At 32.9% G+C, this 13,760-nt stretch overlaps 1 protein-coding gene across 2 annotated transcripts in view; it reads right to left on the bottom strand.

The window, feature by feature from the left end:
* Positions 1-13,760, bottom strand: part of ATAD2B (ATPase family, AAA domain containing 2B) — a 127,355-nt gene that overhangs the window by 98,686 nt on the left and 14,909 nt on the right. For both annotated transcript variants that reach the window (XM_018055586.1, XM_018055587.1), the window contains exons 2-7: positions 12,043-12,194; positions 7,189-7,238; positions 6,679-6,832; positions 5,178-5,280; positions 3,674-3,782; positions 1,295-1,411 (exon numbers count right to left, since the gene is read on the bottom strand). In XM_018055586.1, the coding sequence (XP_017911075.1) occupies positions 1,295-1,411; positions 3,674-3,782; positions 5,178-5,280; positions 6,679-6,832; positions 7,189-7,238; positions 12,043-12,194 (685 nt within the window). The remainder of the gene's footprint in view (positions 1-1,294; positions 1,412-3,673; positions 3,783-5,177; positions 5,281-6,678; positions 6,833-7,188; positions 7,239-12,042; positions 12,195-13,760) is intronic.

Raw genomic sequence — 13,760 nt, 5'->3', positions numbered from 1 at the left:
GAGTGGGTAGCCTTTTCCTTCTCCAGGGGATCTTCCCAACCCAGGATCAAACCCAAGTCTCCCGCATTGCAGGCAGATTCTTTGCCAGCTGAGCCACAAGGGTTAGGAATACATTATAAACAGGCAGAATGAAATTTGAGGGTGGAGAGGTTGATGAAAATGCTCATTATCTTGACTGTGGTGACAGTTCACAAGTAAATCCCTAAGGTATTTCCAACTTGCCAAATTGTACACATGAAGCATATGCAATGGCAATGGATTACATATATAACTCATACCTCAAGAAAGCTTTAAAAAAAAAAAAAAAACACTAGAAAAATGCCTCACAATCTTTTCTCTGTCCTAACACAGCTGTCCTATTATTATCAGGGCTATCCGTGACAGTGATTCCTAACTGGAGTAGAATAATGTCTACATACTTGGGCGAGCTTCTAGTGAGGTAACTTTGATATTTCCAGAGAATCAATCACTGCTTTACAGCATGAGAGTTTGAATAAAATGATCCATTATGCTAAATGAAAGTAGCAAGACACAAAAGGTCACATATAGGCAAATCGATGGAGACAGAAAGTGCATTAGTGATTGCCAAGGGCTGGGGGAACGGAAGTATAGAAGTAAGAAAATATTCCAGAATTAGACAGCGGTGATGACTGCATACCCCTGTGAATATACTAAAAACTCATAAATTGTACAGATAAAAAATAAGGAAAGCCTGGCAAAAATGGCAAATTTCATGATACATGAACTAAATTTCAATATTCTAAAAACTGGAAGAAATCAATCATGATGGAATTTCCCAAGAGCTGGGGAAATAGTCAATAAAATAGAACCTATGGAACTGAATACTTGTCATCAGATTTAAAAGTGTTAGGATAAACTGTTCCCTTCTCAAGACTAAAACAAAACACAAACCTAGCTTACTGGCTAAGCTGCCCTTTTGTGACTTTAGCTTAAATTACTTAACCACTTGGAACACAGAGAGGCTTGCCCTAAAGAACTGCTGCAAATGAAAGTACTCAATGAACAACAAAGTAATACAAAAGTATGAGCAGTATTTATTTTTAAATTTAGGATTATTTAAATAAAATGTGCATGTACTATGTAATTCTATATTGCAGTTGTATCCTCCAACATTCAGTCATGGTGTGAATAGAAGCATACATAAGGAAAGATATATGGAATCTGTAAGAGATTTCGTTCTTTTAAATTCAACAACACTAATTTTTTTTTAAGGAACAGAGCAGAATAAGCTAATCTACCACAAAAAGTAAAGAAGTTATTTAGAGTCTCTTACCTATTGGAGGTGCTTGGTATCGGTCCACTGTTTTTCTTTGTCTCAAATTATATGGCCTATCATTTTCTTCTCCTTCTGCCTCTTCAACCTCTATATCTCCATCTTCCTCTTGAGATTCTATTTTCCCACACACAAAAGAAAAAAAAAAAACTGCTTTAATCTACAAGGATTGGTCTACTCTAAAACTGAATATTTATATTTTATCTTTTACTCTTTCTACACAGGTGACATTTAAAAGTGTCAACATGGTATGATACAGCATAAATCAATGCAATTAAAAATGAAACTAGATGTAAAAGAAAATGCCCTTCCTACAAATAATATAGTTCTCTACTAAACATATCAATATTATCACAATTGAGCTCTTGATTCACCTATGACTTTACAATCTTTTGTATTATCTTTTTGGACATACAAAGCAATAATGGAATATGATTCAAAACTTTATTATAACAAACTTCATTCAATGCCCAATCAACCACTGAATACAGTTAGCATTCAGATACTACTTGATAGTTCAAAAAAAAATGCTTAAAAGATAATTACTAATGTTACAACAAGAGTAATTTTTGTTGGCAGTGTTTATTAGGCCCACTGATAACAGGTAAACACAGATTAGTTACATTTTTGGTAGAAAAATTCAGGCAGAGATTGGGAGAGAGTATGAAAGCAGATTTCTAGGGTATTGGTAATAGTTTATTTCTTGATTAGTTTATAATTTACCTGGCTATACATTTAAAAAATAAAATTATAATGTACATAAATCCTTTATTTTTAAAAAGTGATTTTGCTATAGCTATGATGTGACATCTATTTACAGTTTAAAAGTCTGGTGAAACACTACTATATTTAAAATGGATAACCAGAAAGGACTTATTGTATAGCACATGGAACTCTGCTCAACATTATGTGGCAGCCTGGATGGCAGGGCAGTTTGGAGGAGAATGGATACATGTATATGTGTGGCTGAGTTCCTTTGCTATCCACATAAAACTATCACAACATTGTTAAATGGCTATATTTCAATATAAAATTAAAAGTTGAAAAGAGAGTCTGATGAAAATGTTTAAGCTTACGGTCCTCAAAGGCAATAATGTACTTCATGATTAACTTTTTAACCACAGGAATTGTCAATATAACACAATCATATTAAAACACTGGAAAAAAATTTTAAACTGTCAGTGATGCTCAGTGAAACAGGAGACTAAAAATGCAAAGGACTTTACATTTTACTCATGAGAAAATTAGCAAATGCAATATTACTTAACTAAATAACACTTTAAATTACTTGCGCCCAAATAAGTTTCCTTAAAACTTCAAAAATTACCTTTTGAAAAAAAAAAAAAACCTGCATTATTTATTATGAGAAAAAATTCTAAACATGGGAAGTCCTCAGGGAAATCTACAAAGATGTTCAGTTAATAATAAGGCAAAAATCACATTATAAATCTGTCTCACCTATACTGATTTTCTCCAAAGGAAGCAATATAGAGGTTCTAGCTGTAACAACAATAATATTTGCTCAATAAAATACCTTCATTAAAAATATCAACTCTTCAAAACTTACTAATAATATATTAATTACAGAATTTGAGAAATAAACCCATTCTTATCCATCTAAGCTACACAAATAATAGGAACTAATAAGATTTCCCAATGAAAAACAACTATACTGCATTTAAAATATACCAAATCTTCTAAAAATCTATTTTAATAAGGAAAGTTAATACGTTCAGAATTAAACCCTATAAATGTAAATCCTATAGATTTTACTAGTCATCAACTTATAATCCTCAAATGTGCTTTCATCTACTCCCAAATCCAGCCTGACAAATTCAGTCACAATTCTTCAAATCAGAACTCAGATAGATAGGCCTCAGAAAAAAGCAGTACCCCTTCCTCCAGTGGTATTAGCAGTCTTTCCTTCTCTTAACTTCACCATCCTCTGTCCATAACTAAATTTGAGATCCAAATAATCATAGATTTAGGTGGCTATGGACAGAGATTTCCAGTTAAAAAGTACCTAAACACAAAAGAGGTTTTGCCTACTAACAAGCAAATCAGCCCATGGCAAATGTTACATCAGATTAGGTCATTTAAGGACTATCCAACAGCTTACTAATAAGATATACCAATATTACACAACAATGCATAACGTACAGCAAAGGCATTTTTCCAAATGAAGGAATTAAATTCTCAGAAATGCCAATGGAACAAAAATTTTTCCGAACTATATAATATAGACCTCTAAAATAAAAAAATCACCCATCCAGCAATATACTATATATATACACACACATATATATGTAGTTTGTATATGTTTTTCTTTCCTCCCACCTGAACTTTGTAGCATTTATTTCATAAAGGTGCTTTACAAACCTTCTTCTTCACCCTCAGTAGAGACTTCATGATGATTTTGTATCCCGTAACTATTTCTTCTCAGTGACTTTCTTCGCCTTTTCACTCTTGAATACATATCCATGTTTTCCTTTTAAAGAGAGAAATCTGTCAAATATTAACATGAAATTTATTCCCAGCCATCAGTATCACTAGCCCAATGGGACATGCCTACTTGATAAAATTTATTGAGGATCTATTTTTAAGGCACAGATCAATGGAAGTGGACCTTACTGAATTTAATAAATGTATGAAACAAGAAAAATAAAACTTATAAGATACTTGAAAATTGGGCAGGGAGAAGGGAAATGTGCCTAGGGGAGTGGGGGAGGAAGCACTTGAAATGAGCCTTGAAACAAAGATAGAATTGCATTAAGTCCTCAACCAGAAGTATTAACAAGAGTAAAAGATAGGAAAGGAAGAATGATGTGTTTGTATTTGGACAATGATGTGTGAGAAGATAAAGTTTGAAACCATATTTTGCCAGTTGAGGTGTTTGGGGTTTTTTTTCATTTATTTATTTTTAATTGGAGAATAATTGCTTTACAACGTTGTACTGGTTTCTGCCATACATCAACATGAATCAGCCATAGGTATACATATGTCCCCTTCCTCCTGAGACTTCCTCCTACTCTATTCCACCCCTCTAGGTCATCACAGAGCGCCGGGTTTGAGCTCCCTGTGTCATATAGCAAATACCCACTGGCTATCTAAGGTGATTTTAATTAATTCAGCACACATTAAAAAACCATTAAAGGGACTTCCCTGGTGGTTCAGTGGTTAAGACTCCATACTCCTAATGCAGGGGATATAGGTTCGATCCCTGGTTGGGGAACTAAGATCTCACATGCCACATAGTGCAGCCAAAAAAAAAAAAAAACCTTAATAGTTGACAACAGAATCAGAGTTGTACTTTAAGATGTTGTTGTTTAGTCACTAAGCTGCATCCAACTCTTTAGCCATCCCATGGACTGTAGCCCACCAGGCTCCTCTGTCCATGGGATTTCTCAGGCAAGAATCTGGAGTGAGTTGCCATTTCCTTCTCCAGGAGATCTCTCTGGCAAAAGGGTAGAGGGTCTTTTGAGGAAGCTTGTGGCAAGCAAGGTATGGATAAAAGAAAAAAGAAAACAATAAAATCTCAGATTAAATTGGAAACGAAAAAGGAACAATTCTATTAATTCAAGAAAATCCAAATGCTGCTCTCTCTCTTTGAATTCCTCAATCAAAATAAAAACTACTTGCAATGGTTGCTGTTGTTGTTGCATTAGCCTCTCAGTCATGTCTGACTCTTTGCCACCCCACGAACTGTAGCCCACCAGGCTCCTCTGTCCATGGGATTTCCCAGGCAAGAACACTGGAGTGAGTTACCATTTCCTCCTCCAGGGGATCTTCCTGACCCAGATATCAAACCTGGGTCTCCCATACTGCAGGCAGATTCTGTACCCTTTGAGCCACCAGGGACAGTTGTTAAGGTTAACATACTCACAAATTCTGTATCTGTCCACATTCGAAGCCGTTCTACTTCTCCTGATCGACGATTCCGTCTAATGTTTATGTTGTCCATTTCCTGGAGTACAGCTTCAGCAGTACTACAATTACATAATAAAACTAGGGTTTAGACAATTGCAGGATCAAACTCTATATCATACAGGTAGAAGAGCTCACCATCAAAGCATAATTAAGCCATCTAATTTCTAACTGTACCTAACATCCCAATTAATATCTTCTTCTGAACTAGCATCCATTAGAAGATAATGCCTCAAAACAGATGAAAACAGGGAATGCCCTGGCAGTCCAGTGGTTAGGACTCAGTGATTTCACTGCTAGGGCCTGGGTTCTATCCCTGGTCCAGGGAACTAAGATCCCACAAGCCATGCAGCATGGCCAAAAAAGAAAAGAAAGACAGAAACAGAACATCTTCTGTCATTATATATTAAAATAAAACTTACAAATAGAAGACCTTTGTTTACACAGCTTCAAATATTTAAATTCATAATACTACTACAAATAACTATCAGATCCACGGTACCAAAAAAAAAAAAAAAACTAATTCAAATCTTTTTATTTGAAAATGGTATTAAAAATTGTATAGAATAAAGAATTTGTAAAAATTTTAAAGCCAGCATAAGGTTAACTGAACTGATTCATTTTTTCTTTTTTAAAATTTTTACTTATTTTTAATTGAAGGATAATGGCTTTACAATATTGTGCTGGTTTCTGCCATACATCAACATAAATCAGCATAAATACATATGTCCCCTTCCTCTTAAACCTCTCTCCCACCTCCCACTCCAAGGGCAGATTATTTAGAAATTAGAGGAAACGGACATCCACAAAATATATACTGACATTGACATTTTAAACACACACAGCACTTACTATGTGTTCAGATACTGATCTAGGTACTTAACAAATAATAACTAATACTCAAATTTGACACTACCACAATAAAATATAATTTCCTCCCCTTTCAAATAGGAATTACACTCATCTCCCTTCTCCAGGCTATTGCAAGGATTAAGTAGGAATGATTTGTTATTTGAGAAGAATACAGTTTCATTGCACATAGATGCTGAGGAGTCAGCTAGGCTATATCCAACATGTGCAGTCTCCAAAGACTTTCAATTCAGAATGTTGACTAAGTAAAATTATACCTATTATATATCAGTAATGGAACTTAATGTTTCTTGAAAACTGTCAAAACATCAATGTTAAATGAGCAAATATTAAAGGACTGTAGTAGTGAAGTTAAAATAAAATTACTTTTTGTATTATCTAACTATGCACAAGAGCTTAAAAGCTATGAGGAAAAAAGATGCTATCATAAATTGCATTAAATCTAGTAAAGTGACTAAAGCTAACCAAGGTTAATTCAAATTAAGTTTTTAAATACTGATTGCTAAGTCAGTGCCTAAGTTATTTTTTAAAATATAACTGGCTTAAAAAAAAAAAATTACATGAAACTGCTTACTGCAAAACATTCATACCTATTTACCAGTTGATCAAATAACAAACTCTGGTTCACACTTTCAAATCTGTTTTTCCTGGAACGACAGCTTTTTCTGACTTCCATGTCACCATTTATACAAGAAAGTTCCCCATCTCCTTTCTTTTCCCCTCGATGGGGATGGCTTCGAAGGGCTACAAGGAGAGAGAAATTTCCATTTCAAAGTACAGAGTATACAAAGAAAGAAAAAAATCAAAAATTACTTTAAAAAAACTATAAGGAGCTTACTATAACCTCTTAAATGGCTCTAATATCCAATAATGTAAAATTTCTAAAACTGTTTACAATCTGCCATGTTAACTTAAATTATTTCAATTGTACTAATTTCTGAATGTTTAACAATTATATACATATTTACCATGACTGTAATCCAGTCACTTCCAACAGTATGCTGAGCATACTAGTAAATTATGCTATTTTACCCCACTTTAGAACTCTAACAACATTATAAGTATTTCAATACTAACCAGTTTCATAACAGAATACTCACATAAGCTACTATGTCCGTTTGGTAATGTAGCACCAGGCTGAGAAGTTAACCTAGAACACAATTATATTTAATATGCAAACACATCAACATTCATTTAAAGAAACAAAAATGCAATGCTGGTGGAATCACTTTAATCTTTAAAATGTCACTAATGCAATATTACTTTTTTAAAAGGAAAGAAAACATTTTTTTACCTTATGATTGATAATATACAAATTAATAAAATACATTAGTGAAAAGTCATTTCATTACTTCAAGAAAAGCTTTAATAACAAGTTATAAACTGAACTCACTCTGTCTTCAACTCTATAAATTAAAATCCAATGGAAAGGCTTAAGCTTTGTATGTATCATAAAGTTAACTAATGCCATAAATAGCAATGGTCACAGACCTTTACTACTTGTTTCCATTGACAACCTAAGATTCAAACAAAGTTACTCAAGCAATAAATTGTAAGAAGAAAAAAGTACTTGAATACCAACAAAGTTTAATAATTTCTTCAAAGTATTATATTACACATTCTAAACTAATACATGAAAACTCAGTTAATCTCTCAAAAGTCATTGTACCACTCTCCCTTTTGGTGGAAGGACAGAAATGTTCAGTCACTAGAAAGATACTTAAAGTGTCATCAAAATATGAAAACTTATGGAAGAAAGCTGCAGTATACCTTACTATAATTAAAATTCAAAAACTAAAAATTGTTACATAATAAAAGAGCTGTCAACATAAACTTATTTTTTGAAACACCCAACAATTATTATTTCCAAATATTAAAAAGGGGAGAGAAGACATTCAAAAAATAGTATATATGACTTTCTTCTGCTTATCTATGTGGTTTGCACAACATTTTTTAACTAAAATATTCTAACATTTTTGGTTACTCTAGCATGCTTTATGTTAATTATATATATTAAATGTTATAAATATTAATTATAAATGTCCCTGTCTAGTAAAAGTCACAAATGGAATGACTACATGATATAAACAAAAACTGTTACGTACCTTCCGACTATCAAGAACACAAAAACAAAAAACTCCATCCCCCCTTTCCCCAGGTAAACAACACAACCATCTTGTTCTAAAATACTACTTCTTGAAAAGTATTTCATTTTTAGAATCTTTATTACACAATTCTCCTGGTATATGAGCTTGACTATAAAGTAATAAAATTGATGTTATTAGGTTATTCCTTAGAACATTATACATGTGGAATTTCCTAGAATCACTCTTAAAATCCACTTAAAACCACATAGAAAAAGCATAAATACACTTTGGCTTTGGATCCAACATAACATTAACTCAGTTTAATCAGTTAATTCACAACTCTTGGCTTCAAATGAATTTTAGCTGTATGTAAGACCAAATGGTTGGAATTTCACATATATTATTCAAAAGAAGAGATGCTAACCCTAAAATCATTCTACATAATAAATCTAAAACTCTGTTGAAAAAATAACATCACTAGGATGAAAGCACAGTAACAATTTTTGTTCCTCTAAAGAAGACAGTGCTTACTTGCCTTTATTTCATTGCTAACGAAAGATCTGATTTAGGTGGGAGAAAAAAGAAAACTTCTTCAATCAATCCCATTATCTTACAATCATAGCTTATTGTCATCATTGTACCATTATCATTTCTCTTTATAAAAAGGAGAAAGAAAAAGGAGATAGAATATGAATACCCGGGTATAAAAAGATAATATTGGTATTTCAAGAGTTGGTCTGCCTATACAATTATATAAGTGCTTAAAAAGTCTTTTGAATCAATGTTCCCAAAAATTAATCACTTAAAATGTAACCATGCAGGTTCACTGATTAAATGAATCCTCTAACAAATCCTTTATGAAGTCCCCTTTGTTTATTTTTAAAATGGGGAGTAAGTGAGGGATATTTACCTTTATCTCTTTACCCTAAATTTTTTAAATGGAGACACTATCACTGCCTTCAGTAATTATTACATTAAAAGTTTCTACATCTTTAATTATGTGGAACATTCTACCAGTTCAATACCAGACTCAAAAATCATTATTTATTCACCCACATAAACCCAAGGTATTCAATGATTTATGATAATTTTAAACCTCAATTCAGCAAAAGCATTCATTTGGAAAAACTTTAACCACTACCAGCCTTCAATTCTAATGAGCCTCAGCAGTGGTGATTATACTTCTGCCTAACCTCACTACTCCTTAATCATCTGACCACAAAACAAAATTTTCACACATATTACACTTTAGTGCAGTTAGGCTTATCAAAGATTTAATTTCATGTGTTCCTCAGAGTATGTCTCTCTATTATTCTACAGATTTATCAAATGCATGCCATGTTCTCCATGTTGACTCTCCCAACCACCTACTCCCCAACACACAGCCTCCAAATTAGATAAATACCTAGTGGCTAAATAAATGTCAACTGACAAAAGTCAATGAAATGGGATTCTGAACTCAAAATATTTGTAAGCTGCAACAGCTATCTAAGTTAGCAAGTATAATTATGAATTTCTACATATAAGCTAAAGAAGAAAAGATGTAATACAGTAAAAGATTTTTACCAAGAAAATCCTCATTTTACAAAAATATTATCAATCACTGTAACTATATTGATACACTTGGGACTTTAAATATATAAACCCAGATTCTTCCCCCAAGGAAAACTTATACTCTATCTCAAATCATTTATGAAGATGACAAAGTTCTAGTTCCATTTTAATCTCTATCTTCATCCAATCTCTAAAAGTTATTCCTAAATGTTATTTTACCAATCAACAGTAGTTTCTTTACAGAATTTAATGGTTGTTAAAGTCTTTTAAGATTCATCATTTTTCATAGCTAATACTAATTTTTATCTTTATTCAATTTTCCTCCAAATGAACTGTATTTTAAAAAATCATTTTCCTGAAAGGACTTCAGTCATTTTACCTTAGATGCTCTTAGGACTTTAGATTACCAAAATAAAGGAATTAGGATTCTCAGGTTCATGACATAGAAACTAATATAAGCACTCATATAAATCTTGATTTTTGTATTAATATTATCTCAAAATCTACAACATTTTTAACTACAAGTTTCCCCAAAATTCAATTCTGTTGAATCTGACAGACCAAATGGCATTTTCTTTTCAGGTCATCTGAAATACTAGAAGACTCTAGCAGTGTAGCACTTAATCACATTCCTTGATGAAAGTTTAACCCAAAAACCTTTAAAATTGTGTGAACTGCTAAACATTATTCTCCTGCCAAAACAGAAGCAGTAAATTCTATTAGTATTCATTATTTCTTAAGTTTCTTATTCAAAATGTACTTTAAGTTTTTTGAAAGGAATATCAAACTCTTCAGGTATCTAAATGGAAGCAAAACTCTTTCTTCTTTTTACATGAAAGACATGATTAAGATTAATTTATACAGATCTCTGAGTGGATAAGGTGTGGGAAATCTACTGTACTAGAGAGGCTCATACATGAGTTATACTGTTAAAATTATCTCACAATTAAAGGCAAAACTTTTAACAGTAAAAGAATACTTTTTAGAAACATTTGTTAGAAAAAGAAGCCTGATTCACTCATCTAATAAACACAGGATTCAGATTACAACCCATAAATCAAGTGTAGAAGTATAATTAAAGGGAAGTACTTATTTTAAGTGACATCATTATAGTGATCTGGATCTGTTTCATCTCAGATGAATGAGTATGGGAAAGTTGGGAAAGTTCCAAAAAAAATCAATAGTCTGATTCACATAATTTTCAACTTAGCTCTCAGACAATGCAAAATTAAAAATTTTAAATAAAGTGGTACATATTAAATTAGGCACAGACTCTAGAGACTAGTAAATGTATGCTGCTGCTACTGCTTCGTGTCCGACTCTGCGACCCCACAGATGGCAGCCACCAGGTTCCCCCGTCCCTGGGATTCTCCAGGCAAAAACACTGGAGTGGATTGCCATTTCCTTCTCCAGTGCATGAAAGTGAAAAGTCAAAGTGAAGTCGCTCAGTCATGTCCGACTCTTAGCGACCCCATGGACTGCAGCCTACCAGGCTCCTCCGTCCATGGGATTTTCCAGGCAAGAGTACTGGAGTGGGGTGCCATTGCCTTCTCCAAGTAAATGTATAATGCCTATCAAAATCTATATAACTCCAAAGATTATTTTCATTAAAGACTAATAACAGTGTTCAAAATTTACCTACAGACATAAAATAAAAATACTGTCAAAAAGGAATTCCCTTTTACTTTTGTTCACATTTGGCACATCATCAGCACTTTTACATCAAAGACTTTGGGAAAAAGAGAAGCTAAGGATTCTAAGCTGAAAATTTAAATCTCTTCTGAGTGTGTGTACGGCTATCCTATCTACATTACATTACCACTTACTTTGGTGAGTAAAATTATGTTTATAATACATATCAAAACAGACACAGAGAAAATTTAAGTTGAAAACAATCAGATACATGAAAAGATTTATTAGAAATTAATTTAGATTTCATTACATTTTAGCATACCAATTCAAGTGGAATATTTAATAATTTTAGGAAGAAGAAGTTGTATTTTCAAATAAAAAATATACTTCTAACCACTGTTTTTATTTAAATTTTCAGGAGTATAAACATGTATGCACATTCAAGACCTATCAAAATTCTTAATGTTTTAAGTAATAATAGTTTCTATTACATACTAAATGTATTTTTGGTATATTTAGAGAAAATAAAATTATATACAAAAATTATAAAATAAGCTTAATACAATTTATAAGTATTCCTAGACAGGTGGTTTTACAATTTAAGAAAATTAGCATTAATATCAGCCCTGAATCCCATCAAAAAAATTATGAAAGAACAATGGGTGAGTTCTCCCTTCTCACCTGGCCTGTCCACTTGATATATTCCATTCTTCTCGCTGACCAGTAGTTCGTGATTTTGATTTGTCTTTGCAAACAGAGTCAGGTTGTTTCAAAGTGCGTTTGGCTGGAGGAGACACGTGGCTATCACTTAAACTACCATCAGCTTCAGCTTTCTGAAAGAAAACGTTTAAAATGCATTTTTTATTAAAATTCATAGAATTCTTAAATTCCTGGATAGTGGTTATTCAACCAAAAACTATCTACAGAAGGAATCCTTCTACAAGTGTAGCAAAATGTAATCATCTGTAAATACAAAAACAAAAAAGTTAGAAAGATAAATTTATGCTCAAAAAAGTATGTTTAGTTTTCATTTTAAAATAATTTCAGGCCTACAGAAAAGATGTGTAGATATATCTTTTTATGACATGATTCATCATTCCTCTCTGAAATACTCCAGTGTGTAACTTACAAAGTAAGAAAATTCTGCTACATTAATATCATTCAATCCTCCCAATTTGGAAATCATCATTGATATAACACAGAGCTAATTTGCAGATACATTCAAATGTTATCATATGTCCCAACATGATCTCTCTTTCCTTTCTGATTCAGAATTATATCCAGGAACATACACTGTATGTAGTTATCAGACCTCCTCTGTCTCCTATCTGGAACAGTCCCCTCAGTTCCTCGTTTTCATGCCCTTGACTGCAAAGAATATAAGCTTTTTAATTCTCTGGAATGACCATCAGTCTGGGTCTATCTGATGTTCCCCGTAACCCAATTCAGGCCATAACATTCATGGAAGAATATACAGACAGGATACTATGCAAGTTGTACCTACCCATCACTAAGAATAACCTTGATCACCTAATCAAGTTGGTGTCTGCCAGGTTTTCCCACTATAAAGTCACTATTTTTCCCTTTGTATTTGATTAGTTTATGTGAAATCATTCTTAAAATTAACCAATACTCTGTTCTTCATCAAACTCACTAGCCACAGCATTCACTGACTGCTACTTGCCTTTATCCAATACTATCATGGTGGTAATTATCTAATCCAATCACTCCTATATAGTTTAGTTGGCATCCTACTAAGAATTTTCCCTCCCCAACCCTCCTTACTCAATTCATTCACTCATTTCCTAACTGGGAGGAAAGAAAAAGCAAAATTTCCTCAAGTTTGTTCAGTAAATTAATAGAAATTGCTAGGAGAAAGAAAGGAAAGGTCACAGTCAAATAAATTTCAGAAAACAATGAGGTCCAAGGTTTTTTGCTTCAGGACTTGTAAGAGTCTTTAGTATGTTAACACGCAGGGACTTTCCTGGCAGTCCAATGGTTAAGACTCTCTACTTTTAGTGCAAGGGGCACAAGTTCCATCGCTGGTAGAGGAACTAAGATCCCACAGGCCACATAGTGATACAGAAAAAAAAGTTAATATGCAATATAAATCTCCAAGTAGGGATGACAGTATATAACAATTCCCAAACTTATTTAATCAAGCTCTTTTTTCATGGGGCATCTGTCAGTTCAGTTGCTCAGTCACCTCCGACTCTGTGGGACCCCATGGACTGCAGCACAACAGGCTTCCTTGTCCATCACCAACTGGAGTCATCTGTAGGTACTAAAGTTTCACAAATACACTCTAGGAATAAGTACTATGTACTTATTGAACTAAAGGAAAAATAGTAAAAGTATTTGAAGTTAAGCCATTTTTTAAATATATGAGTTATTATATA

Source organism: Capra hircus, chromosome 11 (assembly GCF_001704415.2).
Source record: "Capra hircus breed San Clemente chromosome 11, ASM170441v1, whole genome shotgun sequence".
Lineage (NCBI taxonomy): Eukaryota > Metazoa > Chordata > Mammalia > Artiodactyla > Bovidae > Capra > Capra hircus.
This window is presented reverse-complemented; position numbering and strand designations above follow the sequence as displayed.